General features: G+C 42.4%; 2 protein-coding genes across 2 annotated transcripts in view; one reads left to right on the forward strand and one right to left on the reverse strand.

The window, feature by feature from the left end:
• Positions 1 to 36: 36 nt before the first annotated feature.
• On the reverse strand, positions 37 to 11,504 carry P5CS (Delta[1]-pyrroline-5-carboxylate synthase). Its single transcript, XM_012286342.2, has 6 exons — positions 11,108 to 11,504; positions 6,888 to 7,224; positions 3,692 to 4,339; positions 2,149 to 2,966; positions 1,638 to 1,928; positions 37 to 1,484 (listed from the first exon to the last, which is right to left on the reverse strand). Exons 1-6 carry the CDS (start codon positions 11,204 to 11,206, stop codon positions 1,317 to 1,319), a joined length of 2,361 nt encoding a protein of 786 aa, XP_012141732.1. The 5' UTR covers positions 11,207 to 11,504; the 3' UTR covers positions 37 to 1,316.
• A 181-nt stretch (positions 11,505 to 11,685) lies between these two features.
• Positions 11,686 to 20,079, forward strand: part of Oct-TyrR (Octopamine-Tyramine receptor) — a 66,933-nt gene continuing 58,539 nt past the window's right edge. Inside the window, exon 1 of the mRNA XM_076535350.1 lies at positions 11,686 to 18,400. The gene's annotated coding sequence lies outside the window, so the exon portion shown is untranslated. The remainder of the gene's footprint in view (positions 18,401 to 20,079) is intronic.

The raw sequence follows: 20,079 nt of genomic DNA on the forward strand, positions 1-20,079 counted from the left end.
ATAATCGTGATCATTATGTCAAGTCACAAAAAGAAATTCATTTCAACAATAGTTGTTATTGATCGTATCTTACGTACATTTTTATCTCTTCAGGTTCTATCAATGGAATACAAGAATCATAATTTTCTAATTGATGTTTTAGTTGCCAGATATGAAAACCTATGTCTCGAAAGTGATTCATGTTGATTATGGTGATTTTTTAGTATTTTTTTATTATCAATTATTCGCTCTGAAAAAGTGTAAACAATATTTATCGCGAAGTAATGGTACATTTCCGTATTTACAATTTGAAATTCGAATAAACTGAGTTGTACACGGTAATATCGAGTTTAAAAATTGATAAATAGATAGGAAATGTTAACAAAGTCAAAGCATGAAGATATCGTACTACTAATAGACGCTGAAACGTCAATGACATAAATAGCTTACTGCTAACTCTTCTCTGGTAATTATCTTCATTGCTCCATTACTTGCCTGGTAAATTCAAATTTTCCGCTTTCTTTCTGACGTAAATGATATACACTCACAACAGAAAAAACACGATCCTATTTCAAGACACATGTAATCAAAGATAATATGAATTTGCACGTGGGGTCACTAATGTCATTTGCATATCAAATATAAAGAAGCACGAAGACAGCACGGGACCCAGGAGGTCGAGCTATCGTGATAAATTTTCAAAATTTATATTAACATTCTGACATTTCATCTGTTTCTTTTTTGATTTCAGGAAGGGTAATAAAATTCTAAGTACAAATTTTTTAAGTATAAATTGATCGATAATATATTGCACGGTTATTTAATTACACTATTTTCATCTGTTCCAATATTGGAATATTTCTTTGGTCCGTTAAAGGGTTTCGAAAGTGAATGAATTCCGTTTTAATCACGAGTAATTCTTACGAATAATACTTATTCTACAAGGAATTAGGTATTTATGTAACAAAGTTAATTACAATTGTCGAATAAAGAGCTTCCAACGAGCTTCGTTGCAATTAATCCGATTTACAAATACCATTAACGCTGACGTTTAATAATAATCTGTTATCGGATAGGAGGGATTTTACGAAAGACATATTTTCACGCGAGACCGTACGTCTCTATTTTGTACGATTTTTTATGATTTTCAAGATTTTAGCGACGAGCGATTGTATGGAAAGGAATAATGTGCACGCTCGTCGTGATGTCGAGCGTTTTTTTAACGAATCCGGAAGAGCAACGTGATTCCTCTCTGATGGCTCCTCTCTGTGTAAAACCTTTCGTGTTGTGGCGGAGTTTTCGGTATCTTTAAGATTGCCCGCCTTCGTAACATCGATTCATGCCGATTCGTTCAACGGTAAGGGTTGATGCAGCCAAACTCTATCGCCACCCTCTGAGAAATCAGCGGCCGCGTGACCATCGCCTTGCAACACCCATTTTGTGGTCAACAGACCGTCTACTCCTACTGGGCCACGCGCATGGATCCTCGCCGTTGAAATACCGACCTTTTTAAAGAATATAAGTTTGTGAAAAATACAATAATTGTGGTTGTCCAATAGCATCAAGTTAACAAATGCACTACGATAAGAAAGACAATTGAGTGTTCGCGGTTACTGGTGGATTTAGTATTCAACTCCGCTGGAGTTTAAATAACTCACCTCTGCGCCAAGACCGAATCTGTATCCGTCAGAGAATCGTGTACTAGCATTATGGAACACGCATGCACTGTCAACCTCCCTCTGGAAATGGGTAGCTCTTTGACTATTCTCGGTAACAATAACATCTGTGTGTCCGCTACCGTATTTGTGAATATGATTTATCGCATCGTCGAGATCCGACACGACCTCGATGGCACATTCGAGTGCTCCGTATTCTACCTTCATGCTTTTCGCGGCCGGTGGTCCGAACGTTAACAACTCTCTCAGTTTTGGTCCAGAATGTACTTTTACCTGAAATATTAACCGAAGATTCGACACTACAAAGCGTTATTTCGTTTTATAAAAAAATATACAAAGATAGGACTTTGCGTTTTCCCTGCTTTTCGAAATTTATAAATTTGGAAACTTGAAATCGAGAACAAGCGAGAGGTTCTTTCACGGTAATTCGTATCCGAAGGAAGTCTAGGTTGCGGGTATAGATATCGCATAAAGTGTCGATCACGCTACTTACTCCTTCCTTTTGCAGCATGTTGCAGACATCCGAGAAGAAGCTCCCTTTCATGTGGCTCTCATGAATAAGAAGAGTCTCCATAGCGTTGCAAGCGGCAGGGTAATCGCATTTCGAATCCCTTACTATTTTCAAGGCTTTGGACAGGTCCGCGTCTTTGTCCACGAACACGTGACAAATTCCTTCGGCGTGTCCGAGTACCGGGATGTGTTTTGACTGTTCTTGAATGGTTCGAACGAGGTCCGAGCTACCCCGAGGAATAACAAGGTCTATATGCTTTCCCATCGACAACAGGTCACCGACGTCCTCCCTCGTCGAGATTAGAGATATCGCGTTAGAGGCACCGACACTGCTCAACGCCTCTTTGACCAGTTCCATCAAGTACCGATTGCTATTGGCAGCTTCTTTGCCACCTTTCAGAAGAAGACCGTTCGCGCTGGACATTGCCAACGCGGCAACCTGTGGTAGACTGTCGGGTCTCGATTCGAAAATCACCAGCAGTACGCCGATGGGCACGGTAATTTGTCTCAGTTCCAGACCTTCTGCCAGCTGCGTCCTCCGGAGCACGCGACCCACGATCGTCAGAGAATCGTTGGCAATCTGCCGTAAGCCGGCGCTCAAAGACTTCAGCTTCGCGGGAGTCAAAGAAAGACGAGACAAAAGTGCTTTCGCCAGACCTGTTTTTTCCGCGGCATCGAGGTCCTTTGCGTTCTCCTGCAAGATCTCCTTTTGACGGGTCTCCAGGAGATCGGCCAACACGTTAATGCACTTCGCGCGTTCTTCCGGTTGGAGAGCCTGAAGAGTTCTACTGCCCACTCGAGCTGAAAACGATCGGTTACCGCGACTTGTTGATACCGATGTAAATAGCTAGGGACCGAGGTGAGCCTCGTCTCCCAAACTTACCCTCCTCGTATAATGCTGATGTTTATTAATCGTTTTCAATTAAATCAAGGGAGAGATAGTTGAAGGACTGTTTCGTAATTTGTAAAAATTTTTCTCTCCAGCTATTTCATTGAATGGAGCCGAAGGAAATATTGAATAAGTTTTAATAGAATCCAACGCCGATAAAAATTGTCTGGCGAGAAGCTCTCTGGTTCGGAATATTTAACTACTTTTCTTCTCGCTTAACTTTTTCAATGGGATCGCTAGCCAACTTGTTTGAATTAAATATACTCGCGGATGATACGACGCCACTTTTTTCGCTCTGTATCTTAGGAGAGCAGAGTACGTGTCGCAGATAATGGTACAACGGCCACGATACACCGACCGTAAGCTGTTTCGTTTCTACCTTCGATAATCGATGACCCATATTGCTATGGTCGGTAGAACAAAATGACGCGAGGTGACCGATCCCTCCACGAAAAAACTGTCGCGCCCAACGTGATAATCTTTCTCCAATAATTTGTGTTGCAAAGAAATACTAGCCGATCTCTCGAGTGTCCTTACGGAAACATTTTTACCCGATAAAACTACCAAATGGATAACCGGAGATATAGGAATCTGGGCGTTCGAAGATTTAACGTATATTGATAAAAGAAAAAGTTACCGTTTTCAGCGACGACTTCCACAGGCGTGGTCGATTCCGATGTCTGCGTGAAGAACGTGCCGATCTTCCTTCCAGACAAAATGTTCTTGATGGCTTTCTCCTGAGTGCCGTTGCAAATTACAACAGAGACCCCACGATCGAGAGCCCATAACGCGGCATTGACCTTAGCGTCCATACCACCCGTGCCAACCTTCGATTTTTGTCCGAATTTGATGGTGTCCCTGAGGTCAGAGCTGAAGGTGTGCAACATCTTGGCACCGTCCTGCCACGGTGGTTGGTTGTAAATCCCGTCGACGTCGCTCATCAGGATTAAAAGGTCCGCTTCAATTTCTGCGGCCAACATGGCCGCCAACGAATCGTTGTCTTTTATGGAGATGCCTCTTCTTCCGCCGCCTCCGGCTACCTCTTCGTCCGCTTGCGGTGGAGGCGACACGGCGTCATTCGTATTGATTATGGGCACGATATTTAAGCTGAGCAATTCGCTCAAGGTGCTGAAGAGATTCATCCTAGTTTCCTCGTTATAGAAATCGGGTTTGGTGACCAACACTTGGGCCAACTTTACACCGTACTGGGCAAACATGGCGTCGTATAGCGACATCAAACCCGATTGACCCACTGCTGCTGCCGCTCTGGGTTCCAGAGGAGTACCTACGCGAAAACGAGATCAAAACTATCGTGTCGTTTATTTGCGCTGCTTCGTGAATCTGTCTGAGCGGTACAACTTTACGGAAATATCGGACCATCCGAGATGTTCGTGTCGCTTTCGGAGGTAAAAATAAAATCTCAGATTTTTACATTCTCCTCTTTTCCATTTTTATAGGAATTTGCGACTTATTTAAGAATCGCGGTACGCTCTTTGAAGGATATTTTAAAATTTTCTCTCGCAAGAAGTTTTGCAAAGTAATAAAGTCGTGATATGCGAAGCGATGTTAACTTTTTAGACCTTCCGTAATTTTTACTGTCTCGGCGTCTGAAATTTTTTGCGAACTTATAAACAGACGATCGTGAACACCACGGTTTGGTTTCGCACTTTCGCGTTAGAGGAGCGTAGGAAGCCGACGACTGTTCTGTTGTTTGCACAAACGTTTCCTTGGGAGCAATAAGAAGCAAGGCTGCACTATTTTCTCAACAATTTCAGTCTATCGTGTTCGATTCTTGCCTCCCGAAAGGAAAATTACCACGACTGTTTTCCCGGGCAAATAGAATCTCGAAGGAATTGCCGGTAAAAGAATTGGGTGGCTCGGCAGTTGTTAGTTTAACCTACATGGGAAAGCTGGACATTGTCAAGTTTGCGAGGAGTTCCTGGACATCCGGAAGTACCTCGGGGATGTTCCAACGCGTTTCAGCTGAAACGTTCGAGCGTTTCTAAGCGAATGTAGCCCGCTTTGAAATTTACGACCATACGTATCGATCTTTTTTGTACAGGCGCGACGTGAATCCGCGGAAAAAAGCAACAGCTTTCCAGTGAACGCGTTCGCTGCCATAAGGGTCGCTGGTTATCGATTTTCCAAATTTAATTTCGTAAAATGATCTATTAAATTGAAATATTGAACGAGCAAAGCAGCGCGGTGATCAAACACGTGCTTGCTATTTAAACTCCGCAAGCTAATATTTGAGGTAATCTACGTGTATCGCGTTAAGAATAAACAGTACTCGTTTTTATTGTGGTCGTCAACACGTCGGTACAAGCAAACAGTGTCCAGAATGGTTTTACTACCGCACGTAGCAAAGGGGTTATTCGTTCTCCAAGTACGAATAAGATTGCTCCCGTGAAACGTAATTTATTTACCGCGTCTTGGGTCATGGAATCCTTTGTAAAATAACCATGTAGTACGCCGTAAGTACATCTCAAATTTTTCTTGCTCACGTTTCACACAGTTCGTGATGTAATTTCTTACGGATTAAGTGGCGGGTTTTGGAGATATTCCGCGATTGTGTTGGAACGAGATTTATAAATTTTCTTGTTAACTAATCGGATAACTTTTTGATGAAAGTTTCTGCTGTACTTTTAATCAGAAACGAATCAACCCCTAAGTAATTAAGTTTATCCTGTCCGTAATCTTTGAAAAGTATGCACACTTAACGACAATGACTTTGTAGTAAATGCACTATTATCCAGAGAAACATGTCCAGTTAACTCATCGTTGATTATCCGCTTAATTAACCCGCGTTACGAATAATTAAAACGCGTTATTTTTTCGACTTAACTCGTTCTAAGTATAATTATGATTAATTAATGGAGCGCAATGAATCGGGGTAAATAAAAAGAATATCGATTGGCACGCGAATTCGACTGAGTCCACCGTCCACGATGCTCGTCGACGAAACGAGAAAGATACAAGCACACGGATATCGCGTACTCCAATTTGCAGTTAGATGATAATATTCCGAAAATGAAGTTCGTGCTGAAACGATGGGCTCCAGCCTCGAATTACTGCCGGATATTCGAGTCATAGCGTTGCATTCTCGCGAAATAAGAGAGATTCTCTACGAACGAGATATATCTCATACGCTATTGTAATGCGAATCGTGTGTAAAGTTTCTCGGTTTCGTACAGTGGTATTACCGATTTCAAAGGTCATCGTAATTTACGCGATTCAACCAATCGAAGAGTTATACCTCAAGATTTCACCTCTTTCCCCTGTTACGTTATTATTAAGCAAGCATCGACACAGGAAACTGGGATCTTTCGTTCCGTATACTATCGTAAAACCAAGGGTTTAGCCTTTGACGAAGGCAGTCATTAAAGCTGCATGTTTGTACACTTCGCGATATTATCTTTACGAGCGCTGAAAGTTATGCATCTAATTAAAAGTTGATGAGACGTACTCATTTGGAGCAGTATGTTTTAGAACATGACTTAACTGCATTTTCGGATAATTTAAAATTTAGTAATTAAGTTGAGCAATAACTCTGAGTATTCGAGACCGATGACGCACCATATGCGTTCTGTATAATCTATACGTGTAATGAAGTCAATGTCATACTGTATGTGTCTTGTATGGGAGATATCAGATAGATCAAAAAAATATCGACACTTCTTGCTTTATTTAAACGAACTAGATTGTTTTATCCTTCGCAGCATTTTAAATGTGTCCACCGATAAAGAACAGTCGTCTCCTTCGATTTTAATATGTAAGTTGTAATTAATTTTAAAGGTATCATTTGAGATATCGAGACGCATTTATGATCATACCTGAGCGTTTTCTCATGTGGCCACCGGGACTGAGCGTTTCTCTCATCGATAAGGACATCAACAGTTCCTGAGCGAGCTTCTGTTTACCGAATGCAACTGCTCCGCTAGTTACCATAATACATTCACGACCTCCGTTTTGGCACTCGGCTACCTGTTCCACTATAGACGCTAAGCGTCCCAGCGCCAGTCCGTGCTCGTCCTCCCTCGTGATAACAGCGCTGCCCAATTTCACCACCAAACGACGCGTGTAAGTCAGCTGGCTGCGTTCGCTGAACATCGTGGGTTTTTGCGGTCCTTCTGGCGATTGCATATCTCTACGTAAGTCCGGTCTATTACCCTGAAAAGATATTAATTAATTAACTCTACTCTGAATTAATCGTGACATTACGTGCAACGGTGTTTAAAGCTACCATCTAATTTTATTATATCGGCAAAATAACATTTGGAAAACAAAAAGAAGTAATAGCATTTTATTCTATTTTTGTATCAACCCTCGAAATTGGGTCAATCTACGAAACGCGTGCAATGGCGTCTTAATTAAAACTGGACACGTCAAATTATTGGAAAAGTAATATTTAAAGGAATGGTCCAAAATTTCGACATTGGAAAGTGATGAGCACGAAATATTAACCCTCGATGCAGCTGGATCGGTCACAATTCACGATTAAATCAAGCACTCGAATTTTTCATATTTAAAAGAATTGTGTACAATTTGAAGGAAAGTGTGAAGTTAACTCGAAATTATCCCTAGCTCAACGTTTCGTCGTCCGAGTTAACTCTCGCAGCATCATTTTGACCCAATTATGAAACTGAAGTGCGCAAATTTATTTGTAAAATTTATGCAAAAAGTAAAACTGTGTTCTCTGCACCAAGCGAAATTGCACATTTGTATGTTTGTACATAAAATATTGATTCGCATAAACGTACTTTGAATTTTAACACGATACAGCTTTTAACTGTGCGTACAATAGCGTTTTGTTTACGGGTAAAAAGTAACCTGCATGCATTCTGTAATGTTTAATATTATTTTGTTCGTGTAATATTTTAGTGACCTTTCTGTTTCTCAAAAACTGTGCGGTAGGACTGGCTAGTAATCGGAGAGATTCATTAGAATCTAAAGCGAGGACGTTTCCATTTGCAAATGAAAAACCTTCAACAATTTCTATAATTTTTCTTACGGTACCTCTTCGAATATTCGTACATCCAAGTGAATTAATTTATATTTTATCCTAGTCAAAGTACATCGATCGAGTGTTCATTTATTTCCGACGTAATCAGGTCTAAAAGTCTGCTCCAATATTTCGCGAATATTAAATCTTACTGGGTCAAATTCCTACCTTATTGGCTACTACAATTTTACTACACTATGGCCGACAATCGAATTATTTACACTATCGTACAAGTAATCGAACAACGAACGATTACATGTCATTCGAGCGTGATAGTTCCACCTCTAAGACAGATATAAGCCCAGGTGTTAAATGGCTCAGCATCCATCTTTCGCGATCTACGTATCTATATCTGCGATCGTTCAAGCTACGAACGTTATCTGCTTTCTGCAAAATACTTCACTTCGGAACGAAAAATTCCCGAGGGTCGACGTTAGTTCGATTGCCACTCGAAATACTATCGCGCGCACGTAGAAATTTTCAAAGAAATCAGAAAACGCGATAAAGAAGACCGTGGTCAGATATTTAATGTAGTTGCCGGCTCAACACCCTCCCCATTAATCTCCGTTGACCGAATCGCGTTGAATATTCATACAAAATCAAAACAATTCGTCCGGCAGCAATTTTCCTCGTTTCATAACTCGTCGTTGATTTCCCGAGTATCGAGAGTTTTCGATTTCCAATTGAAACGCGTTATCGTCTCGACGAGCCTCGCGAGGTTACACGGATTTTTCTAAGACAGTGCATCTTTTTCCCCCCATGGGACACGCTCGATTTCGGATTCGCTTCGACGCAGATTCCACAAGTTTCGTAACCGAAAGATTACCGATTGTGCGTTATAAATCATATCGATGTGATGTCTCTTATCTAGCTTCCCAAGACGCAGTTTATTCCGAACGGTATCAATTTCTAATTCTAACGCCAAACGGAAAACACTGCGACGATAGCGGGTCGAGTAGAATTATTTCTGTGAGCATCGGGGAATCGGTTGTTGAACAACAGGTAATACTTGTTAAAGCAAACAAAGTTTTAACGAATGCGATCGAATATTTTTTCTTCGAGTGTTATTTATCATCCAGTAAATACGGATTTCGAATAATTATACGCTTCGACCTGTTGATTTTCACGGATTGATGTATTGATTCTCATCTGGCATGGAAGAAGCTCGCGGGTTGATGGCACTCGAATTGCAAAAAAGGTATTCATATGCTTTACCCGCGAATAATCGATGATGATTTCCCGTTACTCCCGCTTATCGTAGCAGGCAAGTAGATCGTAATTCAGTGACGATTGATAAAACACGATTCTTATCGTACACGAACAAGAAAAGGACAAATAGAACGGTAGTTTCCTTTCAACTTTGGACAGGTATTCAATTCAAAACAAACAAGAACTCCACGAGATAAAATATAAGTAATAATTCGGTGTAACCTCAATTTAAAATGAATAGTTTTATATGAACAACATTATAATTCGGTGTAATAATATTATATATAAAATATAAGTAATAATTCGGTGTAGCCTCAATTTAAAATGAATAGTTTTATATGGACAACATTAAAAGTTTCACCCACCATAGTGGATATATACATAAAAACAAAATGTTTCCAAACCCAAAGTTCATAATTGCAGAGTATAAAATTCTATTAAAAAGTGTTACAAGTAAATAAGAATTCCGATATATGAATCGAGTTGTGTAATCAATCACTTTGTAGCCTTCCGATACATTAATCGCGTTAAAAACAAGAAAATATTCCACGATCGCCCCGGGAAAATTCATCTGGATGTAATTGCGGAAGAACAGGATGCACGAAAATAATATTTATAATTTCAATTATATCGCGGGCACGTGTGTGCACAGTGATACCAGTTTGTATTATGTATTCGCGATAACGTCGCGTTACATTTTATTGCGGCACAGCCAATTAAACCAGCGATCTTTAAAATCGAATCATCCGTTGTGCATTCGAAAACGCGTTTTACTCGTTCGTTAATGTTTACTGGAAACTTATCGAGCGGTACACGTTATTATGCAACGTCTATTCGTGTTGTTTATCTGCCCCGTTCAATTTGCGTATAAACAATTTTCGACAGGGAGATTATTTAATTATGATGTGGATCGTTGTTCGCGATAACGGAACGTAACGCAAATTTTCATCGTGGAATTATTCGATTCATTTATAACATTGTACTGGAATTCGAGAGGCGAACCACTTGTACGATTTACAGTAATATTATTTCCTTCGAGAGTACAGCTAATGAGTTAGCTACAAATTTCGTGTTTTGAAAATCCGAGTAACAATTTTAATCGAATTTTAGTTTGAAGTGCATGGTCAATTTATCACGCATGTTCTTCGTAAGATCACGCATGTACTTGGTAAGATCAAAGGCGAAGGTCTTGGACAAAATTTTTGACTCTTGGGAAAACAAGCGGCACATCTTTATAATAAAGATGTACTAAAGTCATGGTATTATTTTGAACATCATCTTACAAAGTTTGACATAACTTTCCAGAATGTGAGTTCAAGAGAAGCCAGCAATGTTATACTATAGGTTTCACCTGAGTACGTCAGCAATTAAAATACATCTCGACAAAAACTACAATGCTTTAACGATCGGTTAACTGCCTAACTTGAGCAAAAATTACTGAGAGGATCTTCATTGGTGACTCTTCATTCGACACAAAACTTGAAACGATTTGTAGGCATTAGTGCATCGCAAATAAATAGTACCGAACCGCGACGATTGTTAATAAATTTCGCAACTTGAAACAAGAAACTCAAGACCCATCAGTTTGACAAGTTTGACGTAGTTCTGACGTTAATGATAACCCAAGCGCGCGTAAGTTTGCTAGGTCGATTAATTTCACCATCCAGCGAGACAGAGCGATCCTCGAGCGGCTCGATTAAAAACGTAACCGATGATCGGGCACGCGTTGAAAATCGAATCGAGACTGCAGAACGTCCAATCATCGTGTTCGTCGGATCGAACGATCCTGTGTTGAAATTCGTCGGGCAAAAGGTGAGAAATAAGAAGAAAAGTTGCACGTACTGCTTGCTCGGGAATCCTCAGCCTAGAGGTGGACGAAGCCAATCTTCTTGGAAAACATCCAACCTTGGCGGACCTCAATAGTAATAGCTTCGCGTACATGGTTGCACCTTTGAACTTTCTCTTTTTCGTTCACGATCTCACCGGACTATCAACACAATTACGATCTTCTCTGATCAAACGTGCGCGAGACGATCATCGGTGGGTTAGGTTCTTAGGAGGAAAGTCTGATGAACGGGAGCGAATTTTCTCCGCGGACGAGTTCGGAGCGAGGAGGATCAGGATGAAGCGTACGAGGATAAGAAGAGGAAGAAGACGGAAGTCGAGGAAAGGACAGAAGATTGTGCGTGCACCACCGATATCGAGGTGGAGCGGTCGCCACGATGGTCAACGACACACTGCTACTCGCTGCTCGACGAAATCGCGGCAGAAAAGCTCGTTATCGCGAGCAAAAGATTAGAAGTCTATCCTTGAATAAATGTAACGTGTGGCCCCACTCGGTGGGAGAAGATTCTTCTCCGGGAGCGACGTCTTGACGTTTACAAGCGATGACCGACCTTAGCGATGACGATTCGAAAAATCCTCCGTATCCCCGGTGACGAGAGATATCCAAGGCCACGCAAAGTCCGCCTTTGTGCGTCCTTTGTGCAAAGAAATTCATGGCGCACTCATTGGCGTAACTGGGGCTTTTCCTCTAGGGTGGATCTTGTCGCTCCCCGTTACACCCGATACCTTTTTCGTCGTTTAAAAATGTAGAGCTTCCAAGCTTGCGTATTCAGGTATTTTGGGGATACGTAGATTTAAGGGTGTATCAACGTTGGAGTTTTGAAATTTGACCATTTAGAAACATGAAAATTTAGTTATCTCGAGGGTCAGGATTTGGGAACTTGAAAATTTGGAAAGTTGGGAATGGGACATGGAAACTTGTGAAGTTTCGGAGTTAACTTGAAAAAATTCCAGAATTTTTCGCACCGAATATTCCGTGCATCTTTTATCCTACGTCCTTCACGCTACGTGGACAATATTTTGGGGAGGGGTTAGGTCTATACTGGTTCTTATCTAGTTACGCCAATGGGTGCAACTATACGAAAGTCAGCGAACTTTGACCCAGGCAAAATCGAGCAAACAGACTGTCCGGCTATCTCTCTTCTTGCGTCTTGAGTCATTCTTTTCATCGATGTTTCTTGGTGTACGTGAGATAGATCTTGTGTGTACGATCGGTTCTAACACACAGTCGTCGAGCACACGTTTTGTGCAAACGAGGAAGCTGTTGCAGGGTCTTGGTGTTTGTTTTTCTGGCTTTTGTAAATCGTCTGTTTGCAACGTTGTTTACTAGGGAATCACGCTCGCTAGAGAGCGTCGGAGAATCGTGTTTACTAGAGAATTATAGATTCTCTAGGCGGATAACGCACTTTTGTTGGATTAACACGTTCGTTGCGGTAGCTTTTCTCTGTCTTTTTTTCAGTCGCTCATGTTTGGTATGGTTCGCTGATACTATTATTGAATCGTGGGCTCTGATTCACTCCAGATAAAAGGTCTAATAATGATATTTCGACGACAGACGTCTAATTTTACTATTGATTCATATTTGTTCGGTAATATTGATCAAGTTCGCGAACGTCGTTAAAAATGTTTAGGACAAATAAGTCCCTATCGTTTATCGCACTAGTCTGTTGCCTCCACAAAAATATTATTGCTCGTTTCAGTGAAAATAAGGCAGAGAAAAGTATTGATATGTTCCATGCAACACCGTAGGTGCTAAAGTATGGCTGGTAATCAGTCTACGGTTAAGAATCTTCAACGTTTAAGAATTTTCAAATATTTTACGTCCATGAAGTTCGTTTTTAATCAAACAAAAGCTCCATCGAGTATTCTCTTAGAATAACAAAATGGCAAAGTGTCGCGTTTAGACGAAGAAAGAGAGTAACATTGAGCGTTGAAATTATGAGAGCCATATTGAAAATGCGAGTCACGAAGGATACGTGTCGGAAAATATGAAATAGTCTGTCGTTGTTTACGCGATGCTGTGTGTGTTCGGGTTGCGAGTCCAGGGCGCAATTAAAATTCGCGTAAACAGCAGGAACACGTTAGCCGGAAGGCAATCGTACTAGGTGAATTTCTAGCTGTTCGTAATCCAACGTGATCCCTACGACAACGTTGAATGAAGTAGAAGCCAGCACCGGCTTACGCCCTATGTAAGGTGTCCCATTTAATTTATCCACGTAATTATCTTCCGAGCGTATTCGTTTTTCAACATCTCGAACAAAATTTAATATACTTCATTAATAAGAAAATGTAATATTCGACTGGACATGGTATTAAACATATTTTGGGACAACGTTTCATTTGCAGATTTGGTCGAAAGTTCTCTGGTGACATTGGATTGATAGTCCGATTGGATGTTATCAAAATTTACCTCAAATCTAACCCAACACTAATTCGATGGTAACTTATCTAACAAGAGAAATGCTTTGATACCGAAAGATACTTACGGTTCGGCTATAAATCATTACCGTGACAAGAAACGAAAAAATGGTTTATCGACATCTTCGCAGAAAGCAGAAAATAAGTTTTCTGTCGGAGACACGATGGTATATCGTTGCACGTTCGTGGACGAAGCGCGGTATCTTTTTCCGAAGAACGTGATGTTGAAAGATCGTTAATGGCAATGAAGTGAAGAACCGGAGAAAAAGCAAGGGGAGACAAGGCTCTGACAGTGAGCTGCCACGGAATACATCTCTTTTATCAATTTATCGACGCGGTTAAACTGCACCTTTCGCGAAGAAGACGCGAAATTTATCTGCAGCTACTGCGTATCAATAGATACACCATTTTTAAGCTATTATTTGTGCACGATACCACAGTAATAGTTGACGCATGACTTTGTGCATATAAATCCGTTCCAGTGGTGACATACGGGAATAAAATCTAGAAGCGCACGGTATCAAAATATCCACTGGTGAAACGTACGAGGCTCAAAATATTAAATAAAGATAACGAGGTTAAATCCGTTGAAATCGTTGGACGTGTTGATTGTCATAAACGTCAGGCGGTGACTGACATCAGCATTTTAATCCGATCCAATAATTACGGAAGAAAAATAGCCAGAAAATTTGAAATACCATCAATATTAATCAACCACTCGCACCCTTAATTAATTGCAATTTTAACGTGCCGTAGTAAATGCAGCAGTAAGGTTCGTTAAGTATCGGAGAACTTTTGAAATAGTGAACAAATGAAATATTCCTTTCATTCCGATCTTCCTACGGATCTCAAGAGTTTATCTAATTTAAAGACGATAAAACACAAGTTCGAGCGATGAGTGAAACTCTGCAAGTACTTCCGGAGGATTAATAATCGATGAGCTCGCATTCCTCTGTGCTCGCTTTAATCTTTATACCGGATGTTACAACCTGCGTTTACCGGAAGGATGCTCCTCTTCGGTGAACCCGGTTCCAGCGCAGTCCGTAAGAATCAGCAATTGCTGTAAATCATGTCAACGCGCAATATCGCTCGATTCGTAGCAGCGATACACGCGCTGTTTGTCATCCATACTGTCAGATCCATTGTTCCTAGCGAACTACTTATTCGTCATTGTGGACAACGATTTGACTCGATTGATTGCGTGCGCATTTCACGCGAGAATGTCCGCAGATTTATTTGCATTTTGCTCGCTCGCCTGCAAACGACTGGCGAAAAATGAATTTAATTAGTCGATCGACGAGTTCGGGACACTTCGAGGACCGCGCGAAAATTTCAATTAAAATCGTAGTTGTAAATCTTCCAAATAATGTCCATAGATCAAAATTGTAACGAAAGGTGCACGAGCATAAATCTTCTTCGGGTATTCGGATGTTCGGTGCTCGAAAATACGAGACACCCCGGATATGGGATACTCGTTAAAAAAGAGTGAGATATATCGGTAAATAGTAGATCGTTAACGAGTCCTGGTTCACGTAACTAGCGGCCGTAATTGCCGATAAAAATAATTAACGGTGTTCACCGATTAACCGTGGTTTTACGCTGATTTGTGGGATAGAAAAGATGCAATCGATTCGAATATACTGTCAGAGTTATATTTCCATTTATATGGGTTTTTATGGATATTAGCGATGGACTTCCATTAATGGAGAACGCGGAGAAAGGGCTTGTCACATTGTCACGCGATGTGTTAATACGCGCTGGGTCACTATGCACTGCACAACTATGAGTTCGATCACTATACCTTGGCTCGCTACGCAATGGAACATCATACGCTCAATGATTGTCGCGCACGGTGATTCACGGAGAGCGTTACGATGTAAAAGGAAAAAGCTTTTGAACAAACCTATTATATCGCAGCCTACAATAGCTATTGGGCCGTACATTGCCGACAGTGGTAATATAACTAAAGTCTACTGTATTTGGAAGTATTGTATTGACCGCGTTGCATTCGATTAGCAACGTTGAAACGGTCGAAACAATGAAAAAGCTAGTCAACTGACTGGCCAGTAAAGGTGCACGCCACGGGATCCTTTTGTTCTCCGTACAAAAAACAGAGCAATCCCTCCTGGAGAGGCGAAAAGTTTCGAAAGCTATTTAAAGTTAGCAGGGCCGCTCGTTATAACGTCAGCCTTGCCAGTGAATTCACTTAAAATTAAGGAAATGTTGGCGTTGATAGGTAACGTGGCTCGCGATACTATCGGATCTCGGCCGTTTTCGGGCGGAAGGTAAAAGTTCACGCGAACCCATCGAATCTCCGGCGAAAGAAGAAAGGGAAAAGAATAGACGGGAAGGGGTGGGAAACGTTGAGCACGACGGTTAAATCCTATCTCGATCGCATTGTTTTGCTACTCTGGCTAAGAAGAGATCACTGGTCTGTTTAGGCGAAATTCTCGAATACAAAGAGCACGTCGAGTGATTATGAAGGTAGAAAGCACACTTTCCAGTGCTCCCGAAGTAAAACCTTTTCATCCTCTATTTTCTGCATTTCCTTTTCTCCTTTTCATCGCTGGCCCGGTCTTGCCTTTAATTCGCGCAACCACCGCGACACAATGTAATATTTATCATTGAGAGAACCGTTTCTTGAACCGGGGGTCGTGACGAGAACAATGATCCCAGGATTATAAACGATGGACTTGCGGTATAAGAAAATTGTGCGTTCTACCGTCACGGAAGCACGATTGTCGCTAGCGATGGGATCAAGTCCGACGTGTGCTAAAAAATCAAAGGATTTCCATGTTTCGAGATTGGCAATTTGTCGTGTAGCGATCTGATATTTGTTTTGGTTATTCCACACGCGAGTAGTGGGATCTCCCTACGGGGAAATGGTGAAGTTGAAAGAGCGAATTGGCTATTTGTTGCCATACCCGAGGGACATCCTTTTTTACAACGCTCCATGGGTTATAATCCACGGTAAACCTACGCGCGATGGCTCGATCATTTCAAAGAATTAAAGAGCGTTTGATGCACATTCGAAGGTACTTGCGAAACGTTTGATCCCATCGCTGATCGTCGTAGTTGTCGAATCAGAAATATGGCTGTTCAAAATGGCGGTTCGGGTTCCCGTAACCCGCTGGTGTATATGGGTTGCAATAGAACGGCGATACTTTTTGCTTCCGCGCGAAACGATTTCGCATTTGCCTGGTTTTATCGACTTTTATCGTTTCATCGGCGATAAAGGTAACGATTAACGTAAGAACATTTCCCGACATTTTTCTCTCGCAGTTTTTCGCAGTCGTATCGGTTCGGTTGTTCCACCGACGCAAGTGGAATGCGAAACATTCTTCTGCGAATGAAAAGCTCTTCTAAACGCGATCGTTGCTAAGAAAAAAAATGACCGGCTATTTAGGATTTCTGAGTGTACCAGAAAAGCCACATTAAAAGTTACGTTTCATAACGAAGAATGTGCGCGTGCAACCATTAGGTCAGAGCGGGAGCACGGAGCGAGGGTGAAGCGGGGTACGGCGAAGAAAAGAAAGAACGTGGAGTAAAAAAGCGGGAAAACAGAAGCGATAAAACTGCAGCGAATCGTCGCGTACTCTGGTCCACGACCCCCCCGTTAAGCAACAAAAGCCTCCGGAAATCCCTGCCGGAGTCAGAAGCGCGAGCAAACACAAGATTCATTGAATTAAACTCGAAGGGACCGGAGGTTTAACCACGCGTTTTAGAGATGTACTTCGACGTCGCGTGACACGAATGGACAAAAAGGTGTATTCTGGGAACTTCGGGGTTGAGACGGGCCGTACAACCTCGAAAGGAACAATGAACCGTGCGCGGGAAAAAGATAGTCGAAAAGATGGAAACGACGGAAGGGAAAGAATAGATGGAACGAGGGGAGTAAGCAAAAAGCATAAGGCAGAGGAAAAATGTAACGAAGGGAGATAGAGAAAGAGTGGCGAGTGTTAAGAAGAAAATCGGAAAGGTAGACGTAAGCAAATTGAGTGGATAAGTGGAACGGGGGTAAGGACAGAACGCAAAGGGTTGAAAGAAGATGAAAAACGTAATGGATGAATGGAGAAGGGGTAAAATAGAATGGATAGGTGCAAATCGAACGGATAGACGAAAGGGGGTAGCAAAGATCAAGGGGCGAAGGGCGTGATAGGAAAAACGTAATGGACAGAAGAAAAAGATCGGTAAGAAAACCTTAAACCAGGATGGAAGAAAATAGAACGAATAGCGAAGAGGCGGAGGGGTCGAATCGGTAATACGACAGTCGAAGAAGAAGGAGCGCTGTTCGAAGAATAGGTCCAAACCGAACGAGCAGACGAAAGGAGGATAGCGAAGAAGGAGCACGGAAGGGTGAGAAGAGTAAGAAGGAACATCGAAGAAAGTATCGGAGACGGGAGAAAGAGAGAAGACAGGTTTTTCAGAAAACACCGCCCTCCAGATCTCTCTCTGTCGTTCCCCCCGTGGCCTCTTCTTTTTCCCTTGGCTCGTTTTTCCCAATTCTGGCAGCTGTACGTTTTGTCGGACAGGGGAATCCGCGCATGTGCCACGGTGGTGGCAGCCTCGAGGACGTAACCAGCGCCGGAGACAACGAGAGGAAGCAGGAAAGAGTACGAGTGGATGCAGTCCGGTGCGAGCAAGAAGGACGAGCAGGGGGGTTGATACGTGTGAGAGTACCCTGAAGAGTGGCGTCGGTAGTATACGTGGTGGGAGGAGAGCCGACAGAGGGGCGAGAGGCGACCGTTCACGTCTTTTCGACGTCGACGCAACCCCGTTGGCGCAGAATAGCTGCTCAGTGCTCGTCGAACGGCGCTGTGTTGCGACGGGACCATGCCGCCGCGCCCTGCACCACCGATCAACCGATCTCAGGTACGCGAGAATCATCATTATCATCCCCGAGCGATCGCTTCATATTCTTCGTCCCTACGTCCGATCGGTTCTGCACGGTACGATCTTTGGCGTGCATTTCGTGTTTCGACGGAAACGTGACTCGTCGCCCTCGTCGGATCATAGATCGAGATGAATCTGTTTCTCGTGGAGAACCGTCAGTCGTTCGTTCGTTCGCGATCTTGTGCGGTCTCGTGCGCTTCTAACGGAGCAGCAACACGCTCGATCATCGTGGTCACGAGTGCGACAAATTTGCTTTGATCCGTTTGCTCTCTCGTTGCATTCTCTGTTATGATCCTTGTGTGCGGTTTAGTGGTTTCGGCACGCACGCGAGGGAGAATGTTAAGTTCCGTCGATATCCGTTAGTCGGTATCGTGATCTTTAGTTACCAAAATTCACATCGAATTCGTTTTATTGCTCTGCGCTCCCCTGTGAAAATCATCGCACGGGTTTACGCGTAATCATCGACCAGTTATCGATTGATTATAAAAAAAGAAGGAGAAGGAACACGGGGGGAAGTTCGCGGGAGGAAATTATTATCACAGCCAGCCAGATGAGTCTTCAGTCGATGTCCTCGATTTTTTATTCGCGAGAGAACCGAAGCTCCTTTTATAGTCGCGTCTCCTTTCCCGACGATCGCGTCTCGATCGCGTTCCAATCAACCGTTTCGAGAACGCGAACAGGAAAACGAGGATCGTGATTTCTTAATGCTCTCGAAGAGGATCGAGATGGATATCGCGATTTACGCAAGCTACGCTGCACTAGCTGTAAAGCGTTATTTGTCTCTGGAGGGCTTTCACGATGTCACTGGGGAGGGTAAGAAGGGCGAGATACTTTTCGTTGGAGGGTACGAAGTCGGTCCTTGGGCAGTTTGCGGTCTCTCTGCTTACCCTCGCCTCGTTAGCGGTGTTTTGTGTACGTTCCGGGAGTACGCGTGAAACGATTAAAACCGTTCTGTGTGTAAGCCCGCTCTGTGTCGAAGATCAAAGAAGCGCGAAAGGATTGTATGGCAGATTTCCAACGAATTCAGAAGGGGGATGCTTTTGATAAAGGTGCTGCTTGTGCGCCAGACGGTTTACCTCGTTTCCTTGCCAGCGGGGACCGATCTCTTTCTCGTTTAAACGTTTTCTTCTCTTCAATGTTTAGCGTGTGACCAGGACCACATTTAGAGAGGTACCGCGTTAATTAGCGGCGAGATCCGCTACTAATTTACCAACGAGTTGAAACAGTGCGATGAAGAGGAAGAGGATTTCTAACGTTTAGTGTCAGAGATTTTGGGATTTTACTTTATCCAAACACGGATTGGATTAAGAACAACATACAGAGCAGCTTCAAAATAAATATTAGATAATATTTGTTTTGGAAAAATTTTGGATGCTGGAGGACGAGTGGGAGGAACAGGAGAATAATTTTACAGTGTATTTCTAGTACCGTATACTGATAGTAATAACAATGGAAACTGCATAAAATTGCTACGGGTTTTATTTCTCCGACCTCCCACTAATGTCCTAAGGGTTTGCATTGCACCACGCGGTCGCAGAAATGATTCCATTCATTACGATTTCGCTTGGCTTTATTAACACTACCGGAATAATTTTACAAACTGACAATGAGCGTGTCTGAATAGTGGAGAAGTTGGAACTGGCGTCCAGTTAACAAAA

This window comes from Megachile rotundata, chromosome 9 (genome assembly GCF_050947335.1).
Source record: "Megachile rotundata isolate GNS110a chromosome 9, iyMegRotu1, whole genome shotgun sequence".
NCBI lineage: Eukaryota > Metazoa > Arthropoda > Insecta > Hymenoptera > Megachilidae > Megachile > Megachile rotundata.

What these genes read in the sequence shown, in the direction of transcription:
- P5CS (XM_012286342.2), bottom strand. Translation starts at nt 11,206, where the DNA reads ATGTACGCGAAGCTATTACTATTGAGGTCCGCCAAGGTTGGATGTTTT. An exon ending in GGAAGTCGTCGCTGAAAACG is followed by an intron (nt 2,967 to 3,691) that starts GTAACTTTTTCT and finishes GATCGTTTTCAG; the next exon opens with CTCGAGTGGGCAGTAGAACT. An exon ending in ACATGCTGCAAAAGGAAGGA is followed by an intron (nt 1,929 to 2,148) that starts GTAAGTAGCGTG and finishes TTAATATTTCAG; the next exon opens with GTAAAAGTACATTCTGGACC.